This window comes from Lissotriton helveticus, chromosome 5_1 (assembly GCF_964261635.1).
Source record: "Lissotriton helveticus chromosome 5_1, aLisHel1.1, whole genome shotgun sequence".
In the NCBI taxonomy this organism is placed as follows: Eukaryota; Metazoa; Chordata; class Amphibia; order Caudata; family Salamandridae; genus Lissotriton; species Lissotriton helveticus.
Genome location: NC_136065.1, coordinates 1,559,505,868 through 1,559,533,640, shown reverse-complemented (window position 1 = coordinate 1,559,533,640; position 27,773 = coordinate 1,559,505,868). Strand labels below are relative to the sequence as shown.

General features: G+C 45.1%; 1 protein-coding gene across 1 annotated transcript in view; it reads right to left on the bottom strand.

Moving 5' to 3' along the window:
- The window catches only part of REN (renin), a 115,817-nt gene that overhangs the window by 60,246 nt on the left and 27,798 nt on the right, over positions 1 to 27,773 (bottom strand). The window contains exons 2-5 of the mRNA XM_078644657.1: positions 20,495 to 20,627; positions 18,589 to 18,712; positions 13,222 to 13,340; positions 10,355 to 10,551 (exon numbers count right to left, since the gene is read on the bottom strand). Of these exons, the coding sequence (XP_078500783.1) occupies positions 10,355 to 10,551; positions 13,222 to 13,340; positions 18,589 to 18,712; positions 20,495 to 20,627 (573 nt within the window). The remainder of the gene's footprint in view (positions 1 to 10,354; positions 10,552 to 13,221; positions 13,341 to 18,588; positions 18,713 to 20,494; positions 20,628 to 27,773) is intronic.

Sequence of the window (27,773 nt, the reverse complement as noted above, 5' to 3'; positions counted from 1 at the left end):
GCGTTATGGCCAGAACTGTCCATTTTGGGCCTGAGGAACCAGGTTTGAGTCTCGGTGCTGCTCAACATCCTGTGATTCTGAGAAAATCACTTAATCAAGGAGATTACAAAAAATGAATCCGTCCTTGTGTAATGCTAGTGGTACTCATGCAAAGTGCTCCTATATCGTCAAGTCGTGTTTGCGTTATATACATTGCAAAAAAGAAAGAAAAAAAGAAATTTCGGTTTTCACAGGCTAGAAAAGGCAGCATTGGGCTAAATCTCCAAAACACACATGCAATTCCATTTAGCATGTCTATCTAAAAGATAGTGCAGTAATGTTGGTGTTTTTAGGTCGAGTCTGGGCAGTGCATGTGCTGCTCTGCTAAGCATGCTGTAATCTAGACTGTGGCTTGAAGCACCTCCCATCTTTTCCATTTGTTCCTGTTTGAGGCTTTCATAAATGCATGCTATTGTTTGGTCAGCATGCTTAATAAGTCCCACCTTTTGGTGTATCGGACCTTCCCATCAGACTACCCCTGCTATATGTGGTCTTACACTTTTTCTGATTTAGCTTCCTTCTGTGCACTATTTTTTCTTTGGGGTCTGCCTCAGGCTTGTGTGTTGGTGCCCATTTCACTGAGCGATGCTTTTCTCACTTAATCTCCCCCTGCCGCTCCCCATGCCCCCCCCATAACACTAGCACCCCTTGAAAGTCACCCCGGTGTGCCGTCCCCACTCGTTTCTGCTTGTATCTTTTATTGTAGCGTGCCATGCCACTCTATAACTTTAACAATGGTGGCCACGCGTTTCCTTTTCTTCTCCGCGGCAACATTACGTCTTTATTTTTGCAGCACACAATGACGTGCTATAAATTTAACAATGGTGGCCGTGCGCCTTTCTTTTCTTCTTTGCAGCGTGCCGTTTTCAACTTGTGAAACATTATATGTTTATTTTTGCAGCGTGCCATGCTGCACTTTAACTTTAAAAATGGCAGTTTACTACTTTATATCATTGCAATCAGTTTTTTCGTGGGCACCTCAAGGATAAGGGAGTCATGGCTACACTTCCCAGCTATGTCACAAGGTGAGATGGTGTTCGCCCATCCCAGAACCAAGCCTCATATCCAATCAAATGAACCAGCATGGGCCGGCTGGTATTTAGCAATCTCTCAGCGTCCATTTCCATTTTCAAATATCCACAGATGGACTCATGAATGGCCCGCATTAGGACTTGCAGGTGTAGGGTACGTTGAATGTTCATGCAAGATCACCCTACCGTACACCTGATCTGTAATGATCCGGCACTCACACATTCACCGTAGTTGGTAGCATGTTTTCACTGTGATTCTCGTGAACACTCAACCAACGAAGCTCATTTAAATTCAGTGCATGAGCTCTTCTAATGGAATGTTTTTGGAATCCGAGGTCAAGCTCATCCATCTTTTAAACCACTACAATGCCTCATCATCTCGGGCATCTTTTTAGACAAGGCATATGTTTTCCAAATTAAGTCGTCTTTAAATATAATTGGGACAGGAATGCATGCAGACACACTGGGTTAAAAGCATGCGCACTACTAGTGCATCCGTCCCATAAGGATGTATGACGGTACGACGCGTACCGTCACAACGCGTGCTTTTACAACGCGTCTTTTACAACGCAAGTCGTAACCATGACTTGCGTTGGGGGCGCGGATAGTAAATAATATAATTTACTATTCCAACACCAGTCCTCGTGGATACTAGGGAAGGTGTTGGAATAGTAAATTTATTCGTCTTTATCCTCTAGCGCCCTCCAGCGCAAGTCGTGGTTACGACTTGCGTTGTAAAGGACGCGTTCTAAAAGTACTGCGGTGTAAAATCCGCGTTGAAAAGGATGTTTCCCGTCCCATAAATACTATAGCAGCTATATGACCACTTCCATCACAGTGTGTTACCTTCCAGTGGTGGCTGGCAGGGAACGGGGGTAGTGGGGTGAAAAAAATAAACTATAAAAGAAAACACTTACCTCTTCGGCTGCCTGCATCTCTCCTTCGCTTCCCTTCCGACGAGTCCTGGAACGGAAAGAAGAAGCACACAGGCTCCCCTAAGCAAATCACAATGCAGCAATGCAGCGTTATGATTGGTCTGAGTGCCGTGGTTCGGCACTCAGACGGGACTATGAGCCTGTGCATGCTCCTCACAAGGTTGTGCATTACAGCCTGGTGGGAAACATGTAAAGTGCGCATAACTCTTTGGCCGGCTCAAGACGGCCAGTCAAACTGTCATGCACACTTAAAGTGTGCCCACCACACCTCCCCCTGTTACCCCAGCCCCGCACCAACCCAGCCCCGTAGCTAAGAAAAAGAAAATTATAATAACCGTGTTATTATCATTTTATTTTCCCTTTTTCGCTGCTCTGAGAGCAGTGGGGCGACGCTCCTCCTCCTTAGCGGAGGAGCTGTCCCTGTTACCTTCATGACCTTGGTTGATTCCATTTCGACTAGCTTTTATCCTGGTTGTGTTTAGACACATGCTAGAACCTTAGTAACTGAACATCCTACACTATCCGGTAGGCTCTATATTCAATGGGTGCAGGTGCATGCAAATTAGCACTGGTAACGCATATTAGCTGAGGTAACGCAGGGTTTGAGGTACCTTCAAACTAATCCATGTACCTCCCGCAGGAGTAGAACCCGACATTGAATAATCGGACCCCAGTTTTTACCTATAATTACACCCAGGATTTCCTACAGGTATGTTCTAAACATTGCCATTATCAACGCCATAAGCTCTAACTTTTACAAATGCGAGACCGCTTGCATTGCAAATGCTAGTTTAATGTTGTAACAGAATATTGGTTTTCACAGGCTGTGAACAGCAGCATTACACACTCGCTCTCCCATACACTTAACGCCAGACCTGTAGCACCCTCTGCTGTTTTATTGTAGTCTTACACTCTCAGTCTCCCGAATGGAGTTCACTCCTCTGCTGTTGCATTGTCCTACTCACTAGAGGTGGGCAAACTGAAGAATTAATGGGACGAGGCAAGTCAGGGGTCCGGCTTGGCTCTAAGTGCCCAAGTAGAAGCCCAGCCCAGAAACAAAATTCTGCATGGGAACCATGAAAATGTAATCACAGGTTCCAGCTCTGCAAAAAATTAAGAATGAGCAGGCCAGTCTTGTTATAAAGTAATTAAGACAGCCCTTCCCCTCCAACTCTCCCTCTGGGGCATTGGTCTGGAGGGGGTGCGTGAGTCGGTAAATTGTCTGCCGCTGTGCTTAATTTGAGCAAGTGGTCTCCAGTGTTCAGCACAGACACTTAATCATCAGCACCGGCGCTTTTCAAGAGCACCAGTTGAGGACACATTCATTTACCGGGACATTAAGTGCTTTGCCCAGAATAATAGGATGTTGAGCCAATGCCGAGGCTAAAACCTGGTTCACCAGCTCTGAAGTCGACAGCTCTGGCCATTATGCCACATCCTCTATCCACTTTCATGGTTCAGTTTTAGACGGCGCTAACAGGAGAAATAGGCTGGCGGAAGGTGCCTCGGCACTTCTTTTTTTACAAATTAACCACTGGTCTGCATGTTGCCGTGCTGATGTGCTAGAAGGCAGTGGGGCAAACTGATTGCAATGTAATTAACACAGCCCTCCTTCTGGGGCGTTGGGCTGGGGGTCCATGCTGATGTGCTTGTGAAACCCATCATTCTGTTACAACTTTAAAAAACACAAACATGGGTGAACTGTCTTTTTGACAGACATGCTAAAAGGCAGTATGTTTGTATTGATGTTTTTTAGCCCAATGCTGCTTTTCACAGCCTGTGAAAACCAACATTTTTTTTTGCAGTTTTATATAGTGCGAACTTGACCCAAAGGTATTGGAGCGCTTTACATGAGCACCAGTTACGTTCCACAAGAACACATTCATTTTTGGTAGGCACGGGGAGATTAACCCCTCCCACGCTCATGACGAGCTCAGCTCGTCATGAGCCTCGGTTCTCATGTGCTCATGATGACGAGCTGAGCTCGTCATGACCGTTAGAACGCTCACACGCGGGGCTAATTCCCCTGCTGTGCTGGGTGTTCTAAGGAACGGGCGTGGTGAGCTCGTCATGAGCGCACGAGAACCGTGGCTCAAGACGAGCTGAGCTCGTCATGAGCACCAGGGCGCTGTGCGCACCCCTCTCCCCCCAGCACAGCGGGGGAATCGCCCCTCAGCGAAGGGATTAAGTGATTTGGCCAGAATCACCGGATGTTGAGCGAAGTGTACATTCGAACCTGGTTCCTCTGGCCGAAAGTCGCCAGCTCTGGCCGTAACGCCACATCCTCCTGCCGCAGTGCGTTTATGTTGGTGTTTTTAGACTTGTAACACAATTCTGTTTTTTGCTGCTTGTGAAAAACAACAAACAGTAACAATTTAAAAAACAACATTTCAGGTGCGTTGTCTTTTGGGAAAGATGCCTAGACAATGCGTCAGTGTTTGTGTTTCTTGATGCAGGGGGAGGGGCTGGGCTCGGATCATGCTGGGCTCGCTGGTCTGTGAGGAACATGCCACCTTATTTTGCATACGTTTACAACGCATGGCGTTACAACACGGTCATTACAACTATCACGTTGTTAGTTCGTATACCGTTACAATGCAAGTTGAAACAACGACTTGCGTTGTAAGGGGCGCTGGATGTTGGAATAGTATATATTACGATTCCAACTCCAGTCTGTGCGGACAGTAGGGAAAGTGTTGGATTTTAAATCCAACACCCCCTTCTGCCCCTTACAACGCAAGTCGTTATTCTGACTTGCGTTGTAACAGTGTGCAAACTAAGACCATGCATTGTTTCGCAGGCGTTGTTAACGTTGTTTACCATCTGTGAGCAGGAGTAGGGCATGTGGCTCGAGCCAGGCAGGCGCTTTTAAGGGCTCACCCACCTATATTGAACACTCGACCTCCTTGATGCACTTGAATCCTGCGCTGCAGCACTGGCCCGTACCCTGCTCTTCAAATGAAGAAAGATGTCACAATTCTATCTTATTAGAGCCCAAGACCTCAGACAGATTACGGGTGAGACACCAGAGAGGAGGGGTAGGTTTTGGAGAGAGGGGGCGGAGGGGACCCAGGCAGATTCTCACTCACTCATGTAGTCGGAAAGTCCTCGATTCACTTTCAAGTTGGATGCGAGCTCAGCAGTGGCGTAACCAGTGTGTCATGGTCATTAGTGCAAGGAAACGAGGCCCCCGAGCAACAATAATTATGGTTCAGAAGGTCCCTCAGTCCTCTGTGTCCCAGTGCCACAGCATCTGCTGCACTAATGGAAACCACGCCCCTGAAACTCAGACATACATTCACACCAGGGATGGTGACCCACAAGAGGACACGGTTAGATGTATGATCACTGCTCACTGCTCCTGGGATCTGAATTTTGCAAATTTTAATCCAGGCAAAGCCAAGTCAACCTTCCAGAGCCAGCTGAGTACCATTAAACTATGAAATAGTATTATCCAGAGTTACAAGGGTGGCAGGGCAGCTTTCTCAGGCACATGAGTCTCTTGGGAGGCTTGTACTCTCATGAACTAATGAGTGGCATCATCTGATCTGTGATCTTCTGGTAAATCCTGAAACTGAATGCAAGGACCCTCTGTGTGCATGTTTGTGTGTGTGTGTGTGTGTGTGTGTGCAGACTGAAGAGGACACCTGTCTCTCAAAGGGGACACCAGAAACCCCTATGAAGAAAGCTCCTCTCTGAAGTAACACTGAGAGCAACGCTGGCATGTGGGCTTGGTCAATTTCCACAAAAAAGGATTCTTCTATTATGAGACCTTGTACAGAATCTGATATCCTCTGGACCAGCCTGGACTGAACAGGGACAGTAGCCTCTGCAGTGCCAGCCCTTTGTAAAACAAACTCAATGAGTGGAAAACGACATCTAAGATAGCCGTGTCCCATACAATTATTGGTGCTGCAGAACCAACCGCCCCTAGTAAGGGAGGAAAAAAGAAAAGTCAGAAGGCTAGTCCTCTGGTGGACAGCACCAGGAAGAGGAGGTCCCTTTCACTTCCCTAAGGCAGAGCTTTGGACCAGCAGGGCTAGATTTAAACAACCCCAGTACCACCGGAAGCAGCTCCAGGGTACGGCATTCAAGAAGGATGCAGATATACTGTGAATCACCCTTACTCCCCGGTTGACGTCCCAACAGAGATTCACAATCACAGCCTTTGAGGCTAAGGAAATGAAAGGCTGGGAATGGGGCAGACCCTGCCCTCAGTAACGTGCCTCTGGGTGGTTATGTCACCGTCCCATATCCAGCACCACCAGTGCACCTCAGTCCTGACCTACGGAGCCCTCGTAGCTCAGGACTGAGACCCACACACAGGTTTGTCAATCTTGTCTGAACATACCGCTGCTGTTCTAGCACTGAACCGATCAGACAGATCTCCCACTGCAACTCACCCCTGACCTGAGTACTCTGGCTATTCCAATGCTTACTTTCACAAACAGTGCTGCCCATGCTCCTCTCTTGCAGCAACCCTCTGGTATTGGGGTCCACCCAAAACGTTGACGTGCATTAGTGCATATTGGTGTTAGCAAGTCATACACGCTTTAAGGAATCGAGATTGACTCACATGTTTGACTGAAGTTATTGGGAGGGTTTATGGAGAGGACTAGATGCATACCAATACTTACTCCACCACCTTACACCTACACTACCACATAAATTGCAACCCCACTTGTTACAGCACTCTGTACATCAACACACCTCCCCAATAGCCTGTGTACTGCAGCACTACCACTGTATGCATACATTACGGACAAGCATCACCACTGACCCCTTGCTTCCACACCACCACCTGTGCACCTTCACTACCAGTGTGTTACACCTATGACACCACCAGCAATGTACACCTTACAGCACATTCACATCTCCCACCTCAGACAACACTCATGCTTTAGTCATACACATAATCTCTCATTACACAAGGCAACCCCTTATTTCACCTTCTGTGTACCCCACCACCATAAACCTTCACCACAAGAAAGCACAGTACTTTTACCCCATCTCTTGCCTCTAAACCACCACCCACATTTACACCACCATTGTTACCACATACAACAACCTATTTCTCCTATATCCTACACAACCACTTGTACCACTACTTGGATTTTCCACCTCACCCTACACTCACATCAAATCTTCCTAAATCATTTCAATCATGCACACTACGTATATACCAGCTCCATTAATAAACCACAATGGACACCCTCCAAAACCACCTACACTGATCAACACTACCTACTATGAATATAATAGCCTATACTCTACACTGCAAGCAACACTTCCACCACTCTACAACCCTACACCGCCGCCATGACATCCCCTCAGCTGCCACTCACAGATCCTCAGCCAAACGTACGAGGCCTCAACTAGTGGCTCCTAAAGTCCCATCAGTGACCTTCAAAAGCCTTCAATCAGCCCTAAAAAAGCCTTGCTGGTCCTCAGAGTCCTTTTGATAGTCATCTTCCACTCATTCCTAAAGTCAAAGAACTGATATACCAGTGCTCAGAGCTCCTTTCCCAGATCTTAGAGATCTTAGCTGATAATCAGATGTGACCTACCAGCCTTCAGAGCCCCTCTACTGAAATCTTAAGAACTCTTCAAAACACCTTTACTGCCCTCAGTTCCTCTCTTTGTCCCCTAAGAGCTGCTCATCCCACTCTGCAGACACAAGTGCCCTTTAGGGAACCTCCACTGCCTGAAGGGACCATTCCTGACCTCGGGAGGCGTCCTGCAGCCTATCCTGTGCCGCTTAGCACACGGTATCCCCACGCATCAGCATTCGCTGTGCAGGCAGGGGATTAACTGAGCTTTAGTTCCGAGCAGAAAGCCTCTTTTCACTATCTGCACACTGGATGTACACAACTGTACACTTTATAAAATCTAAACTGTAATACCATCAACACATTCAGCCACCACCTATAAAACTACCTATAGCAGAGGCTCCTACCCCATTTACACCTCTACCTCAGGTCACTGCCTGCAACCTATATCCAACGCAAACAACTGCTCCCTACACCTCCTACATCCTGCATCATCACTACGCCTGCTACTAGTGCTATACTTGTTTTGGGAGAGAGTGAAAGTTAGGCTGATGCTCCTGCTGTATTGTACCAGGAGGGTATATGAGATAAAATGTAACTATCCCTGTCTGTGTTGTACCTTTTTCTGTGTGTGTTACTCGCGCTGCTCTTGTCGGTGTTGTACCTTTTGGTTGTATGCTGCTGCCAGTGTTATGCTTCATCTGGGTGTGAGGAAACAATGCATTCCAGCAGCCCTTGCTGTACCCTTTGTGTGTGAAGACAAAATGCATTGCTGCTGAGCTGTAACCATTCTTCGTATGCGGGGCAGATGCAATGCTACATCCCATTCTGTAATCTGTGTGTGAAGGGAGGCTGCAATGATGCTGCTGTGTTGTACCTATTCTTTTGGGGGGTCTTATTCACTGCCACTGTACATGTTCTACCTGTTGTGTGTGTGAGGTCAGGCTGTATGGCTGATACCTTCACGGGAAAGATTCACTGCTGCTTCCGTGCTGTACTTGCTGTATGTGTGAGAGAGACAAACCTGCTTGGCTGCAGCGCGAATGCAAATCTCTGTGAGGGTTACATGCACTGCTGCTTCACTCGCGGTCCCTGTTGTGTGTGTGAGGGGGATGCATGCACTGCTGCTGTGCTAATGCAAATCTCTGTATGATGTTTACATACATGGCTATTGCACACGCTGTACCTGTGGTGTGGGCGAGAGATAGAAACCTGCTCGGGGCAGTGGTAAAGCAAATCTCTGTGTGAGGGTTACATGCACGCTGTACCTGTTGTGTGTGTGAGGGAGAAACCTGCACTGCTGCTGTTGCAGTGCTAATGCAAATCTCTCTATGATGTTGACATACATGGCTGTTGCACTTGTGGTAAATGTGGTGTGTGTGAGAGAGAAGCCTGCACTGCTGCTGCTGCAGGGCTATTGCAAATCTCTGTGTGATGTTTACATACATGGCTGATGTATGTACTATACCTGTATGAGAGTGAGAAGCCTGCACTCGTGCTGCAGTGCTCATTCTAATGTCTATGTGAGGAATATATGCACTGCTGCTGCACACTGTCCCTGTTGAGTGTGTGGAGAAAAACCTGCATTGCTGGAGTGCAAATGCAAATCTCCGTGTGAGGGTTCCATGCACTGCTGCAGCTCGGGCTGTGCCAGTTGTGTGTGTGAAAGAGAAGCCTGCACTGCTGTTGCTGCAGTGCTAGCACAAATCTCTGTGTGAGGGTTACATGCACTGCTGCTGCTCACGCTGTGCCTGTTGTATGTGTGAGAGAGACGTTTGCACTGCTGCAGTGCTAATTAAGATCTCTGTGTGATGTTTACATGCGCTGCTGTAGCCCAGGCAGTACTTGTTAGGTGTATAAGGGGAGCTTGCACTGCTGCGGCTGTGCAATACTTATTCTTTGTGGGAGGGCTATATGCACCTGTACTGCCCATGCTGTACCTGTGCTGTTTGTGAGGGAAGCATGCACTGCTACTGTGCACAGCTTCTAGCCATGATCTATGTACTGTGTGTTTCTTAGTGAAACAAGGCACAATGCTTTCACTATACAAAGATCAAAAAAAGTGTGTGTTAATAATTTGGTGAAGAGTACGTTTTGGAGCACACAGGAACCTACACAAAGCTGAACTGACGAAGGGCAATCCCTTTTTGAATGGTAACCCTTATTCATTTAGCGACATATCATCAAGCGGCAGCGATATTTATCGCTGGCCGCTTTAAGCATGTAAAATTTTAACACCGACTATCGCCAAAATCTATCGCCCGGTTAGCGCACTATTACCAAAGGGCATCGCTGAAACGATAGAAATCCAGGCAAAAGCGGCAGAAAGATTCAAAATCACCGGAATACCAGTGATAGAAAACGCGTTAGGGAAAACCTTGTAGATAGGGAGATGCGGACTCAGCATGACAATCCACCTCCCATTATAGATATGGCTTAGTAAGTAAAATAGCAGGCGTAACAAACCGGCGAAATACAAACGTGGCGATAAAATTATCGCTGGCCCTTGATAATATGCCCCCTAGTCACTATATTTACTTCCTGAGCTTAACAATTGTAATGTTTCCAGGCCGTTATGTCCTAATTAGAGTGAAACAAACGCACAGTGTGAGAATATAACAGCAACACAAAGCAGAATGGAACAGATGGAATAGATGCACTGCCTGAGCTGCCTTCACCCCCCAGTGAGTGAGACAGGAGTCCTATGTCCCAGCAAGGCCAGGAGTCTACATGGAGCGACCCTATCAAGTTTCCGATCAAACACAGAGACAAGGAGTCCGTTCATCCTGGCGGCACTCACCTGCTGTAGTAGACAGAGAAAACCTCCTCCTTCAGCACGTGCTCGGACAGGATGCGATCAAAGACCGGGGTGATGCCGTCAATGGCCTGCCCGGGGTACCCCATGCCCAGCACCCCATCGAAGCGGGCAAAGATGAAGGGGAACGCGGGCAGGGCCGTTGCTTCTGCGAAGACCTGTATGACGGGAATCCCAGCCACCTGAGAATGGGGAAAAGGAACATGTGGTGTTATACTGTCTGTTCTGCAAAAGGCCCTTATATTCATTATGTAAGTGACATGCCAGGATCCTGACAGGTGACTGACTTAGCCCCAGCCCGAGTCCTTGGAGTTTTTCAGAGGCTTTGGATTGGCTGTCTCACTAGCTGGTTAATGATGAGACTATTAAATCCAAAAGTGTCCACCAACCAATTAAGAGGTGTCTCTGCTAGCATATTGAGCAGGACTGAGTGATCAATGGAATCACAGTCAGGGTCAGGAATGGTCAAGGAGGACAAACCAAATAGGCAAAGTAGGCACCGGCTTATGGGCCCCAATCCTTTTAGGGGCCCACGACACCGGATCAAAATAATATTGAATTGATCTTGAAAGAAAATAATATTGATTTGATCTTGAAAGAAAATTACAATCAAACTTTCTTAAATTGTTTCCAAAAGATAGAAAAAAAGAATCAACTTAAAGAAAGGGAAATTAATGTTTTTGTTTAATAACATTAATAATTGTTAATGTTTAGTTTTGTGTAATAAAATTGGTTTATTAAAATTATTGGTTGGTAAAATGAAAAACGCATTAGGAGATAATTAGCGAGGGGGCACCGGAATTTCGACTGCCTCTGGGCCTCCACAGGGTTTAATTCAGCACTGAGAACAGAAAAGGATTGGTGCTTGTGGATGTGGTGCAGAGTTGGTAAAGTTGGAAACATGAGTGAGGGCTGCGTGGATTGAACAGGCCGCAGCCAACTGGAGTGAGTCTGTGAGGTGATCTGAAGATAGGCAGCCAGAGATCCTGTTGAACACAGGGCCCTTCTGACAAGAAAAGGATCAGGTAGACAGGGCGGTAGTTCGGGCGGTCATTTCTTTCAGGAGAGGTAGGACCTCTGGCATGACGCAAGGGGAGTACTCCATTTAGAAGTGAGCGGTGGCATAAAAGGCATAGTGAGGAGAGTGTGCTGGAGAAGACATTTTACAATTTAGGGGAAAAAGGGGTGGGAGACGGATTGGCTGACTTCCTTATGGGAAAGACGGCAGTACAGAGGCTGGAAGAGGGCTCCAAAGGAGGCAACACTGGTGATTGCGGATAAAGGGGGTGGCAGGGCTACTGAGAGAAGGGCGATAAGTTTGAATCTGATATTTAGAATTTTTGAGTGTAAGTAAATGGGAAGTTGTTGGTTGAAAGAGCAGATCAGGAGATTGTGATAGATGGTGGGGACAGAAAAGACAGTGAAACTTGAGGTGGCGTTTGGCTTAAGATTCAGGAAGTAACTACATTTGACTTTATCTAGAGCCCTTTTGAGGGTAAGGAGTGGCATTTTGTAGGCTCTTGGAGCCTTGGGGCAGGTAACATTTTCCATTTGAAGGGATGAGCTTGTTTAAAGGTTTTCAGGAATAGGGTGTCAGGGGAATCCATCTACCTTCCATTTATTAAGTCTAAGAGCAAAACAGAGTCCCAATCTGTGGAACCAGCTGATCATCAGCAAGCTTGAGAATACTTCTGAGGCTCCACAGCTGGAAGTGATATTTTAAACACGCTGAAGTCTGTTTTTTTTATTTTTGGGGACTTTCTTTGGTTTTATAAATGTCCACAAGTGTAATAATGTGAGCAATTGGCAGTGTTATGAGAAGTGGCACACACACAGACTCCATAAACATTTTTTAAATAGAGTGAACATGATGGAGGTAATGCTTCTGAAGAACTGAAGGCATGCATTTCATAACTCTTGGAAAGTATTCAATTATTTCATAGCTTAACCATTACCAGATCAGGGATCATCCCTGCCAAAGCAACCAATCATTGACAAAGCCAATAGGTCTGGATGTAATGGGCTAACTCACGCAAACACAGATCTGAAAAAACAACCATGCATAATTGCTGTTTGCATGAGCTAGTGTATGCAACAAAGCCAGACCTATTGACGTTAGCAGTGCTTTCTGTTTAGAAAGTATGTGTGAGCTTTATATAACAAAATGTGGGATGATTAATTGAAATTTCTAAATGTAAAGTTCTCCTTCGCACTTTTCAATTGAGTAAGTCCCACACAAGCAATCGTATGAGGTGAAAGATTTTTACCCCACTCCACATAGACCTGCATTCTACTTGAAACATTAATTAATTCTTGAATTCTTGTTATTTTGGTATAGACTTGAAACTAGGCATGAGGAAGAGACCCAGGTCGCCTTCTCGTTTCTGTCCTTTACTGGCTGAAGACAAATGTAAACTTGGCCATACCTGCCTATCGCATGCTGGCACTGCACAATTCAACATCGGCAGCAGTCCCCTTTGTGACAAGAGGATGAAGCAGCTCGAATGATACTGTCATTTACCATTGGTGTCTGTGGGCCTAATATACCATGAGCCTTATTTAGAGTTTGGCGGATGGGATACACCATCACAAACGCGGTCGATGTACTGTCCACCTTGTTGCAAGAGCATTATAGCCTATGGCACTTATAGTAAGGCAGATGGGATATCCTATGCTTTCCAGGAGCATTCTGTCTACCAAAATGTAATGAACTTCCTTTGTCATTACAATGAAATAACAAAATTATTCTGTTAGTATGTTTGATTCTCCAGTCTGCAGAGTCAATGATAACCTGTTTTTTGTTACTTTGAATCCATATGACCAAGGGGGCATCTTCTGCTTGTACCACATACCATCACCACGTCCTGGCTCAGGAATCCCTTCACGGTGCCGGATCCATAGTGGATGGCAAAGCCAGTTCCATTCTCCACGTATGTGTCAGACTTGGAAGAGTCGTAGCGGCTGTGAGAAACTGAACAAAAACAGTAGTTGGTAAAGAATCATGGCTGCCATCAACATCTGTTAAGAGATGGAGTAGAAACAAGGCTGTTGTTAACACCTGTCTAGACATAGAGTAGAAACACAGGTGCCGTCAACATCTCTCTGAGATGGGGTAGAAGTCTGACTGTCATCAAACATCTGTCTAGAGAAGAGGTAGAAAAACAAGTGTTATCATAATCTGTCTCGAGATGGGATATTCTTATACGGGGAGGAGGCGTAGGGCAAACAGTCCTCCAGATGTGGCGGTTGAGGTAATTTGCCAACGGTGTCCTGGAGTTTGTCCTGCTATGGCTCTGCATTCTAGGCCAAGTAAAACCCTTTCTGCACTGGACTCTCAGGGTAGCAAGGACGAGAAGTCACAGACTTCTCAGGGAGGTAGTGTTAGGGACAAGAGCTCAGAACTCAACAATCAACCAACGGACACAATAAAGTAATATGCAGCCCACTGCCTGCCTTTCATGGAAAAAGAATACATACCAAAACGAAATACCGCACAACACGATGAGTGGGAAATGCAGGGTTATATTCCGTTGCATCTAACAGTGAAGAGCCACATCCCCTTCTCCCTAATGTCCACCCCTCTCCTTCCTGCTGTGGTTGAGTTCCATTTCCTACTGCTCCCAAAGCTATACAAAGTAGGCACATACTAGGCACAGGTGCAGATAACTCAAAGCAGTCTCATTCATTGGTGGAGCAACTCAGTTCAGTGTTTTTTCAACACTCGATTAATAAGTCTTAGGCCGTGCAGCAGACTTGCCCACGCACATCAGTTTCTGTCCTTGTATACAGTTTAAGCCCTTCACTTACCTGCTCTTGGTTGCATTGCATTTTAGGGTGTATGGTGGGCGCAGGATGAGCTCCGTCCTTGAGGTATTGGCCCTTCCTGTCACAATTCAAAATGGTGTACCTTAATTCCGCCACAGGGGCTCAATGGTCAACAAACCTAATTCTCACCCCATCCTCCCAAGTTCTTGCAGCCAAAATTTAAATAGAAGGCTCAAGATGATTTAAGGGGAAAAGGGGAATGGGATTAAGCAAAAAATAGCGGGTAAGATAAATAGTGTCTGTTCTACTGCACCTCCAGGGAGAAGAGGAGGACAATATATAAGAATCGCCCATAATATATAGGAAAGCTAGTATCTTTTATCTATCACATTGAAACATCTTCAATTATTAAACTAAATTCTTGGTTATTTTTCTCTTGAATATTTCAGATGACAAGTACAAGAAAATGTCACGTTTAATATAAGCAGAAACGACTTCTTCATATAGCCTAATACAAATTTATATTGCTTGTTTTTAGAATTTCAAAATCAATGAAGCCCTTTTGACTAACTCCTCATGCATAGTACTCCACACGCATACTGGAAAAAATATTTTTAAACCAGTAAAGGATAAGTGCAACTCCAAGAAATGTAAACAAGCTTTAATTCCTGATAATTTAACAGATCGAAAACTGATGGCGTTGACTCCGTGAACTAAAAATGTCACTGTGAGTGTAAATCTCCAATCCTCTACCAAAACAGGTTCTTCGAGTTCGAAAGGATTTTCGGGAAGAGGAGAGATGGCCTTTTGGCCATCAGCACACCACTCATCCAGTTGGGAATTAAGGATCAGAAAGTCACACCATCTTTTCCGTCTTGACACCATGTCAACAACAAGACTGCTTTACAGGCACGCACTCTGTTTCATTTGAACTCATGTTCCCAGTACTTGGCACTTCACTTCCTGTCAGATTCAGAGGGAGCATGCATGTCTAAGAATTATTCAATGTGTTCACCAGATCCGACACAGCATGTTTCTTCCATTCCAGGGTTTGCAGTTAGCATCTGCAGGAATGAACAGTCCATATTGCAGCTACCTTTTTACCGAGTCTGAAGGTAAGGAGAGGGACACTATCTTTGTGGGGTGGAGTAGCATCCTTCGGGCCAGGGTTTGCAGAACAGACTCGATGGCAGGTCTGCGCTGTCACATTCCTCTTCGGCAGCGGTCGTTCTCAGGGCTGCTGCAGACTGGTGAACAGATGTAGCTGTTGCAGACTATTGGCTGAGAATCTTCAAGATGATGTTAGAATCCAGGCCAATCCTGGGTTCCTGCTTCGACGGCGTACAGCTGTTTTTTCTCTACCAGATGTGGGAGTACCAATATCTTAAGCCTGTGATGGGCTGCCAGGCACGACAGGAATTGTTATGCTACAGTTCACTCGGGAAATGTGCATAAAGGCCAGAGGAACCCCTTTCATCATGGGCCCCTCCTGGCTTGCTCTCTTTCTCAGCTTCTCTGGGTGCTCCACAGGCTGAGAACAGGCTGCACCTTTCCTCTTGGAGTCTGTGATCCTGCAGGGCCAGGCACAGTGCTTCCCTATCTCAGCAGGCAGGCTTCAAGGCTCTTTGGGCAGGTACTCAGCTCTTCCAGCACAAAGTACACACTTCGGTGATGTCCCCTCACCCATGGGAGACTGGCTGCTGTCTGGCAGACCCCAGCCCTGAGGACACAGCAGCTCTTCGAGTACTCTGCAGAACACTTCATTCTTTGATCAAGAGGAACATGAAACTAGAAAAAAGTGGGGTGGCTTGGATGTGATTTTTATACATATTTTCCATACAGGGCATGTGAATCTGTCTAAGGTTTCAGAACTGGTTTGGGTTGGATCTCTTCCAAATGTCATTTCCTGGCTGCTTTCCAGACAAAGCCTTCGCAGAAAGTGATGGTTTTCAGAGCAGCTGCTCTGGGGCTGCCTCCAAGCACGAGTACCCCAGACATGAGCACAGGTGAGTTCACTGCACTCAGCATTACTGAAGCAGTAACTAGACACAGACAAAAGAGCAGGTCATGCCTAGAAACTTCCCCACCTTGAACAAAAGAAACTACAACTCTTCCCCCCCCCCACTCAACCATTTACCAAATGCCAGTGCTCAGGGAGATTTAATCAGCAGTCCTTTGCTAACAAGAACTTCATGGAATTTTCTTGGGGAGTCCTGTCTCCGCTCTCTTCATTCCAGTGTCTGGCTCTCCACCCTAAAGCAACAGGAATGTAGGCAACACACTTCCACTTTTGGAGAACCTACCCTTGTCCGCCATCGAGTGCCACGCCAAAGCCAGGGCATCCAAAATGGTTCCCATAAGGTCCTGTTCTAAGACTCACAAATCACACAGAGTCCTATTACCATAGATGTAAAAAACCTGTGCAACACATACACATGGACTCAAAATACCACCAGGTTCTTGGTTTCATAGAACAGTAGAACTCTACATGGTAGACCGCAGTATCACAGACAGAGAAAAAAACACCTGGTCATACTACAAATTCACCAAACTCAGTATGCTGCCACCACCACATTATATGATATACCCAAGTCAGAGATAGTAGGCTACTGAATTGTATGCAGCTTTCTTGCTGTGCCCCTCTAGGTCACAGGGGAGGTTCTGGGCCTCGCATTGTGACGGACAAGCCTTGGCGTCTGCACAGGGTTAGCCTAATGCCAGGGCCAAAATAAAAGTCAGGATACCAATTGAACATGCAGTCAGGCACTCAGGGCCAGAGTACACGTCCTTTTACCATGCAGAGGACATCTCTCTCCCAACAAGGCAGAAACATGGCTGCTATTAAAATCTATCTAGAGATGGGATAGGTGACAACATTTGTCTAGAGATGGCGGAAGAATCCTGGCTGCCATCCACATCCATCTAATGATGTTGGTTAACCACCCAAGGCTCGGTTATCTCAAAGAGTATTCAACCCACTAAGCAGACGCATAGATGAAGAAAGCTGGTGGTTGCCATACCTTCCACTTTCAATATTCCTATGTGTTTGGTTTTGGATCACCATCATGTTGCCCAGAATCAAGCCCATCAACATTTGATTATATTTACACATTTTTCATGTTCAATTTTCTTTCCTTTCTTTTTTATCAATTAAATTGAAGGCCGGCTTATAATTGACTTAAAACATGTTTTTTTCATTATGGGTCTATAGAACAGTGAGATGCCCAGACTGCTCACACACCCTACTTCATTAATAGAGAGCTGGCTTGCAATGCTTGCTTCACACACCTTATAACGGTCATGTCCAGTATTTGTAAAGCGCAAACAATTACCCGAGGGTGTCAAGGCGCTGGGGGCCGTCGGGAAGATTAAGTGAGCTATTGCCCAGAGTCACGTGGTGCTGGGTAGAGCTGTGGATTGAACCGTGATCCCCAGCGTCCAGTTGCAGTCGCCCTGGCCGCTGCGCCACACCTCTTCCACACCTCTTCCTCATGCACTCATGAATAGCCGGACATAGTGCATGACTCTATCTGCCAATATTACACTTGTGAGAAGTATACTCCCCGCAGGGCCAGACTGGCTACCGGGCAGTTGTGTGTGCTGCCGAGCTGGGGGCTGTTTTCGTTGATAGGGACCTGCGTGTGAAAAACGAAATTCGTTTTGCTTTTTTTTATTTCAATGCGCACGCAGGTCGCCATCAACTAAATAAGCCCCCACCACAGAGAAATTAGCCCCCAGCTCGGAAGCACACACAACTGCCCAGTCCGGCCCTGACTCCCCGACTCTATCAGGCCTTTTTACATTTATGGGCAGTAGGCCATAGCACATGATTCCATCAGGCTTTATTACACTCTTTTCAGTTGACTATAGTCCTTCACTCTAACAGGCTTTATTACACTTGTAAGGAACAAAGTGCAGTTTTGCTCTGAACTTTGACTGGTCTTTATACATTCATTGCGGACAGTCTGGGGTACCTTTCTAGCCTCTATCGGGCCTTAATACACTGATGGCGGACAGACTGCACTGTCACTGGTTTCTAGAAGAGTTTTTTAACAGATGGGGGTGGGGGAGGCAGACTGCAGTGCCTTGCTAGCCTCTACCACTGATAAGTGAAAAATTGAAGTGATCTCCACCAGGCCTTATTAGACAGAGGATTCCAACTGAACTCTCACTTATTTCTATCAGACTTTATTAGGCAGATGCTGGAGAGAGTGCAGTGTCTCTAGTCTCTGTGAGACCTTGAAAGGGGACAGGCTGCAGTGCCTACCTCCCCAGGCCTCATTACACTGATAGGAGATATCCTGCAGTGCCTCCCTGGCCTAAGGCAGGCTTTACTGCTGTGATACACGACAACAGTATTGATCTTCCCAAAGGCTTTGGGTACGTCCTTGGCATGATGCTGATATGAGCCTTGACTTTGCCCCAGTGCCCTCTCCCGCTGCAGGATAACTCACCACAGGCACTGTACAGGGGGGAGCAGCTGTGGGAAGGCACCCAGAGGTTCGCGGATCCTGTGTCGAACACCACTTTGAAGGTCTGTGGTGGGGAACCAATGGTAATCTCACCAAAGTACTGGGTCTGCAAGACAGAAACATGAGGTCGGGTGTAAGAAAGGCATGATGTTCTTTGAAGCGAGCAATGGAGCGAGCAGCAAGCGAGCAGTGGTGTGAGGGAATGGACGGCCAGCAAAGATAGCAATTGGGCAAGCAACAGGGTGGGAAATGGGGAAGGTAGCAGAGGCAACTGAAGGGACAGGCAAGGGCAGATAAATGAACATTGGGTTAGCAGTGGTGTGAATAATGGTGTGAACAATAGTGCGCATCTCAAAGACAGCAATGGACTGAACTTCTGATTGGGCAACAGAGGTATTATCAGGGCAAGAATATAGAAAGAGAAGGATTAATGGGGTAAGTAGAAGTCAAGCAATGGGACAGAATGGACTAGCCAAAGGAACGTGCAAAACGGCGAGTATAACTGTTGGCAATGGCTAGGTTTTTAAGTGTGCATAGGGAGAAGCATCTGGTTGGCCACTGGGGCTAGCAATATAGGGAATAATACATCTTTCAACAGGGTGAACAGTGCTGTGAGAGAAAGGGGAGCAATGAATATGGTGACTAATGGGTCGGGGTACATGACAAACAAAAGAGCAAACAACTTTGGGTCAAATTTAGTGTTTGGCTGATAGGGTATTCGATTATTAATGGGATGGGATACCCAATCTGCCAAACCCTCGGTCCTACCGCCTCATTCAGAGATGAGTGGACCTTAAGCTCCTTGTAGACTGAGCCCCCGTTGGCTCTCTTGATGGAAAACTTCCTTCGATGGCCCAATGGAGTAGGGTCATCGGATAAAGGACATTATACCACTCACTCTACTTAGATGGCATAATATCTTTCTACGCCTGTCCTTTACTGCCAGGAAAAACCTCCCAGGAAAGGACAGAAAAATAATGACCTCAACACTCTGGGAGAACATTTCCAGAGTGTGGAAGTCATTATTTTTTTTGTCTTTCAGAAAAAAACTCCCATTTTGGAGTTTTCTTCAAGTTTGATTGATGGCCATCAAGACCAGTGGCAGCCATTCACCAACCTTTTTGTACATTGAAAGGAACCATTGTGACAGCTATTCCTTTTGGCTCGGGAGTCATCTCTAAATTTGAAGTACGTTAGTCCATCATGATGGCGGAGGTAACGCTTTCCCTTATCCCGACGGACGGTACTCTGTCGGTCAAAGTCACAATCATGCCCTCTGTGAGCATGTTGGCAAATGAAAGGGCGAGGAGCGAAGCAAGCAATTAAGCTAGAGACCAGAGAAACAATAGGGCAAGCCATGAGAGGAGAAACCAGGAAACCAACGGTGAGAGAAAGGGGCTACGAAAGGGAGAGTAAGAAAACGTCCCCAGGCAGGCCTTTGACTCATGCAATACCACCCAGCAGTGGTCAGCCTGTTAGCATCTCTAGCAACAGACCACCCCTCTGGGGAAATCTGCTGATGCACTAAAGGTCCATAGGGTTGGGAGAGAGTCTCACTTGCAGCTGAATGTCCCCTCGCTGTCATTTCAGAGTCTGACATGGACACGTACCCGACTGGTCCCCAAACTCTTTGGCCTGTGGCAGGGGCGGCTTGGGTTTCACAAGCCCCACCATCTCCCAGCCTGCCATGTGTCTGACTGCACCCAAGGCGGGATCCTTTCACAGGCCTACCCAAGCCAGATCAGTGACTGACTTCAAACGACAAAGAAAACATCTCAGATGATTTTCAAGCATTGCAAATGAGTCCCTCTATCCCAGTAATCCCGGCCTGTCTGACATGTGACTGACTTTTCTCCAGCCCCTCCAGTTCCATTCCATGCTTACTCACATCCAGGTAGTTGGTGAGATTGGTGGGTGCTGTGTCTCTGCGCCTCAGTTTCGTTTCAGGGAAGACGTCGGAGACCTTGACCCCCATCTCCCGCAGGGTCTGACGGATGGAAGGCATTACCTTCAGGGGGATCCTGGGGAGCAAGAGAAGCAAGAAAAATAAAGTGGGTTATTAAATGTGAGCGGTGCAAGACAGCTTAATGGCCCTTCCTCTCTCTCTGTCTGCTACATACACTATAATTATACTTATTAACACATTCATTATTATAGCTTCCATCAATGAACAAGCCCAATTTCCAAAAATGCTTCAAATAGTAGATATAACTTACGTGTGGATTTCCAGGAGTACGATATTTAACTTACGTGTGGATTTCCAGGAGTACGATTGGCTTAAGAATGGTGTCTTTAAGCAAGTCTAAAACCTGGAAATGGCTCTCAGAAAGCACTTTGAGAAATAGTCATGAATATTCCGTAACAACGAGGCATGTGAGCAGAGGTCGAAGTAGCGGGGGATCTGAGGGGCAAGGCTTGTCCATACTTTTATAATTTTATAAAAACCAGTTTCCCTACTTTTTGTAAAAAAGACAACCATTCCGGGACGGTTAATTTAGACACATGAAATGCTTCAGCTGAAGTGTAAGGCAGGGAGTCTCCTGTGCTGTGAAACCGAGGGAGGGGCTGACAGCTAAACAAACCTTCTTGCCAGGGTGCCTACTTCCCTGAAAGAAATGTAAACGTGCGCAACTGGTCAATTTGCAAATGGAAAGAGTGTTTGGAAGCCGGTATTGGCTTTAATTAACAGCATCATTTGAAGCTTACTGGTGACACAGATTTATTCTTATTGAGTAGGATTGTAAGGGAGCTACCAGCTAAGCTGTGAAGTGTGTGCTTTTAAAAGATAGTTCTAAAAACAGTTGCACTATAGGTATTACTAAAATCTATATTTTGGAGGCACTTTTTATATTAAACCTTTTTTCACATTTTGTAGCAGCCTACTGTGTATAATGCAATTTTAAAATAATAACATCTTCACAGTGCTTTCTGTCACAGACTGGACCCTAAACATACACAGTCACTATTCTCCACTGCACCAAGGAGGATTCATGCCTCTGGTTCTCTGGGGTAGTTCACTAACTAATAGAGGTTTCATAATGTTTGCATTTCCTACTAATTAACATAACTTGCGTTTAATTGTCATATAAACTGTGTGTTATTTTATATATAGTTACCTGAAGGTAAAAGACCAAAAAAGTTAGAGAATATTTTAGTTTTTTTAGCCACACCTTTGACCACACCCAAACACCCACTCACCCTGACCCCATTGCCCCCAGCATCACGGTACTCATCCTTTTGTTTAATGCTCTTCGACCACTGTGTGTGAGCCACAAAATGCTCAAGCCAGGCTCAAACTAGATGCCTGGCTCTAGCTCAGCTCCAGGTCCTTCTGGACTTTGTCAAAATGAGCTGAGGCTGGTGCGGCTTCTGCCTACCACCCTCACCCTGCAGCAGAGGGGCTGCCGGCTGTGGAGATAAGCGAGTATTGGTGTACAGTGGAATTGCTCAGAGAGGTACCTTATGCTAATGATTTTTCAAAGAGTTCCTCTCTAAGTACTTTAATAGCACCCTACTGAGTAGTGACAATCAGCTATCTGTATTTTTGCCCTCACTCCTAGAGAGTAAAGAAACATGCAAAAAGCTTGATATACTCTTTGGTGAAATCCTGTCTGCGGAAGAGCACTGCACTTGACCTTCCTGGCGTTCTGTTTTGTTAAGGCTTTTAAATGCCCTCACTGAGATGATGAGATTCTCCTAACATCCACATTTACTGTGTCAGGGGATGCCAGTGTTAACAACATTACTATAGAGTACTTTATATTCCCTTGGGTTAACTTGGTGTTTTCTATTCCTGAAACCTCTTTAGGATCAACTTGGTTTATCATGTTATACCTACATTTATTTAGTATTGATTTAGCACCTCAAATAATTAAACATCAAGCATTAACGTTTTATGTATGACAGGAGAGAGAAAGTCATACCCATTTAATGGATGAATTGCATACTGTTATTTCAGGAAACCTGGGATCAGTCTCGGCTTTCCCACTAGAATATTGCGTGATTCTAGGCAATTTCTTTATTTCACTATGCCTCCTTTTCTTTCATCCGTAACAGAAAAAGATGATGGGTGGAATGCTGAACATGGTCAAACATTCACCCCCAGTCACAGATCTGGGTTAAAACTATTGTTTTTGTGTTGCTCCTTTTCTTTCGTCATCATATAAGAAAACATTTTTAAATACTTTAGTTCAGGGTGGGCTCTGTACAGAAACCCTCTTGTGTTTGGTTCAATGTTGCTCCATCTGTAATAACCTTGGTACCACAAGGGGGCACATGACAACTGCATCACTGGTTCACTAACTGCATCGTCGCCAATGTTCCTAAGGTGGTGTTTAGACACCATCACTTCCAATTAATGCTAGAATAGAATCTAATGTACTAACCTGAAACGCTTCTGCATGTAAAAGAAGTGGACTTTGTAAAACTTGAAAGTCTTCACCACACTTTTTACATGCCACTTGTTGCACGATTTATTTACATGACAAACATTGGCTCGGTTCTGGTTCTCTTACTTGTCCACCTCTTGGTGCAACTCACAACTAAGACAGGAGTTAGACTCAGGCCCAACTACTCAAGACAAAACTTTGATTATTGGGCCGTGCATGTCGTGGCATATTCCTAGGACTCGCCCAGTCTGTAACTCTATCGCATGTTTTACTACTTATTCCCACAAGGTGGCACTACCCGCCCGCTTGCAAACACGAATGTATGCATGAACGATATAACCAGGGACTAACAGGCACATGATGAGATTTGTGGGCAGCGCCCATTAAACGAAAAGGTCAATGGCGCATGCGTGGTACCAGATCGGTCTACGCGAGTCAGACAACATTAAGGGGCCAACTAAATCTGCTCGTGCGCTCTTGGGTGCAGTTCCAGGATAAAACTAATCTTGGAAGAGGATACTCCGGCAGAAATGAGCTTCTGGCAGAGCTGAACACTGTGCTGAATACTGTGCTCATTGAGGTTTATCAATAAGTGTTCGGTTGAGGTCTTTCATATCACTGAATACAAAATCACAAACATCATAGTAACTTCAAAACACTAAAAAGCAAACACTAAAACATGAATCATGAAAAATGTGTCCAAGTACTTAACGGAGCGCAAGGATGTTGCTGCAAGTTTCTAATTGTAATAAAAGAAATGAAGAGGACTGTGCTGCAGCTTATCAAGGAGCCACATGCCCAGAACATAATTAAACCGTAGCGCGTGAAGCAAGAGCTCAGAGTCAATATGACGAGATATAATAAATGCGGGGACAATTGTGAAGCTGGTGGCATTTCCACGTTAAGGACGAATTCTGTAATCATGTACTACAAGAACATGGCCACTAGGGGGGGGCAAGCAACCACAGTATAAAATTCATCTTCTGTAATTAACTTTGTGTGTGGCTCTCCTCTGGTGCCATCAATCCGTAGTCTCTACCCACATAAGTGAGGTACCATTGGTCACCCTGTAGAAAGCATCGTTTATGACTTCATAATGTCCGAGTTCAACTTTTCGCGCTTTCCATTACACGAAAGGATTTGGCCGACAATGCCCAAATAAGCTTGCAATTGAACAAGGTACAGAAGCAGATGCATGTGTCTGACTATCTACAGAGAACTATTAGCAGACATAAACAGGGCGAAGGTTTGAATGGCAAATTCTCAACTAAAAAAAAGTATTCTGGAGGGTGAAGGGATGACCAAGGTTTGGGATACACTGTTCACACGAGGAACAGGTTCATTAAATATTTGCATTAGGTGGGCCTCTCTCTAAGGTTCTTAAAAAACACATAACACCTTTCAGTCAAATAAGGACGACAAGAAAAAACAACAAATGCATAGCCGATCTGACTATGGCACCACAGGTCAACTCTGAAGCCAAGAATGCATTTATTTGAGTTGGGCATACCCCAATTACCCCCTCCTGAAGGTATTCCCCTGGGCATAAACTTTGTGTCCTAAAGGTCATTTACAAAATACAAGGTTGGGTTTAGATTTCTTTTATTAACTCCAATGGGGTGATATTTTGGTAGACAATATTTAGGACACAATTAATGTCAGGGGATATTCTGACATCACCATTCTGGTATCACCCATGCTAGGACAATACAGCATGACTGTGCACTTCTATTAAACAAGCATTGGTTTAGTCAAAAGGTCTGGCTTGCATTTGGAGTTCTGACTAAAACATCATGCACATCGAGCTGCAGTGAAAAAACAAAAGTAAATATTAATGTGTATATTAACTCGTGCATAAGTAATACTACATATAGGGGTAACTGTACACTTTTTTGCTATTCACAATTTTTGAGTGTAGATTACACCTTCAAATGTGGAGGTGGAGCCTCCTACAAATGGATTTATGGATGTAAAGTTACTACGGTAGCATTGCACACATAGATGTAGATGCCCACCTATGGGAAAGGATAGTGAAAATTAATAAAGCTTGTCATTCTTTTTTTAAAGAACATTTTTAATGTGTAATAATGCAAATTAATTTTAAATATTTATCAACCTAGAACTAATCAAATTAAATGTTACAGCACATTCACTCATCAAATTACATGTGAATTTAGTAATTTAAATATATTAATTTAATGTATCAATAATAACGTTGAAACAGCAATTTAAACAAACCTACCTTCACAAACATTTTTCTTTTATTTCATATTCAGAACGTTCTTAAAACATTCTGTTTATTTACATTACATTTTTTTCCAGTTTTTAATTAAAAGGTAAAAAGTTTAGTTTAATGTTTTTTATTTAAGTTTATTATTAAAATAATTCTTTAAATACACACATATAAAACAATATTGAAATAACATAAGGCCACGTGTACTAAACGTTTTTATGGTCACAAACTCTGATTTAGTATTAGATACTGTGAAAATGTTTTTTCAGATGCACTCATCCCATTCTAGGTGTCAGAAACGCTTTTCTGACTCAAAAAATTGGATTGCGAGTGGATACCGATTTGGTGTCTGAAAGAGAAGTGTTGTAAAGTTCTCTACATAATACAGAATAAGTATGCTATGTATCAATGTTTTGAAACTGAAATCTGGTCACTAAACATTGAAAGGTTACAATACCTCAAAAAAGGTGGTAATCTGTTCACAAAAGGGAGGAATCCACTTGTGAATTAACAAAAAAAGTTTGTGAGGGAATACACAGTCCTTGGGACCACTGCCAACCCTCAAACAAACAAGCTTTTCTTTTTAACCTGTTGTGTGCTGGCGTCGGCCAATGGCTGTCGCGAGCACTACTTTCGGAGTGCTGCGCACGTCCGTTGGCCGAAGCGGCCCCCGCCAGCGCAAGGAAACCTCCGCACTGCGGCAGATTCTACGCCGTGGTAAAGGGGTTAAATACAACCCAGTTTCCTTAAGAAAAAAGGCTGCATTAAAAAAAAATTAAAAAGCAAACACAGACATGGTGATCTACTGTTCCCCGCAGGCAAACACCCATCCCTCTATTGGCCTCAAATTGTAGGAAATTGCAATTTGCGACCTATTTCATTAATAGTCATGAGGTAGGTTAGATTGCGACCTACTATGATTTGAATTTTTCCAAACTGACCTATGGGTATATAGGTCAGTTCATAAAATTATTTACGGGGTACAAAAATACTGAACACAATTTTTGATCAGTATTTTGTGACCAGGTATTTGTACATCTTGCCCTCAACTATTTTAACATTAGTTCCATTCCCATAGGTTGATATTTTAACGTTCTGCTCCCATTGTTTTTTATGGAAGTGTGTTGCTCTCCCTGTGAGTGGCTATGTGTGGTGCTTGACTTTCTCCAATGCATCGGAAGGAGCGACTCAGCATGGACTCTCCCCCAGCGAAGGAACGAATGGATGAAGCCTCATCACACCAGATGGAGGACTCCTTGTTAAACTGCAGTATGGATGGTGATGGTAAAGAGCTAGACCAGTTCAGGACATGTACACCTATAAATTGTATACACACAGCACACTACACACACATACTGAGATTGTATCATAACACACTTTGAACATACCCACAATTCTTACAAACCCTCTGAGGCTCCCAACACACAACAACAGAGGTTCCGTCCCTAACAACCTCAGAAAAGTTCCACTCACTCTAGAAAGCTCGACCACCCTTCTCTCTCCCAAACTCAAATGCATCCTACTCAATTGCAGATCGGCCCAGAGACACTCCTCCGACATCGCTGATCTCGTCTCAGCTATGGATCTGGACCTAGCCATTCTAACGGAAACGTGGCTTACTGAAGCCTCTACCCCGATTATGGACATACTAGTCCCCCCCAGTTATCACATCATTAGGCTGGACAGGTCCCCTGGCAAGACGGGCGGGGGAATTGCATGCATTTTTAGGAGCAACCTCTCCGTTACTAAAGTCAACTCCCCCTCCCTTTCCTCCTGTGAACTCCTCTGCCTCGACATCACCAGCGAGGGCAAACAAGTTTGTGCTTTACATCTCATCTATCACCCGCCTGGTGACAATCTCATATTCACCCAACAACTCATGGACATGATTACTTCCAATGCCGGTCGGCAGACCACCCAAGTCTACCTGGGTGACTTCAATCTCCACTGGAACGATCAGAAAGACACAGTGGTGAATAGTCTCAAAACTTTCCTTAATGCGCTTGACCTCACCCAAATATGCGATAGACCAACACACGACAAAGGCTCGATACTCGATCTCATCATTGCCAAAGAGAACTCTACACAACTGGAGGCGATCCAACCCTGCGACTGGTCAGATCACCACATTATCACCTTCTTTATCAATGAAAAAGTTAAACCCAACCCGGCTCAACCAATCAAATCCAAAACATGGAAAAGGGACATGAAGAATCTTAACCCCTCTACCCTGCCTCCCCACATCGGCAATCTCCTCCTTCCCCCTTCAGATGCCTCGGATGTTCAATCACTGACCGACCACTACCTTGACTCTATGAATACAATAGTCAATGAAGTCGCCCCACTGCAACTGAAGAGAGTCTCCACCAACATTTCTAACCCCTGGTATGACGATAGACTCAATGACGACAGGCGTACTATGCGAATGGCAGAGCGCACCTGGAGATCGGACCCTTCAGCACTGCACCTCAAAAGGCTTAAAAACAAGAGAAATGCCTACTTCAGGAAAATAAAGCGCACAAATGTAAATGTAAATGTAGTATACT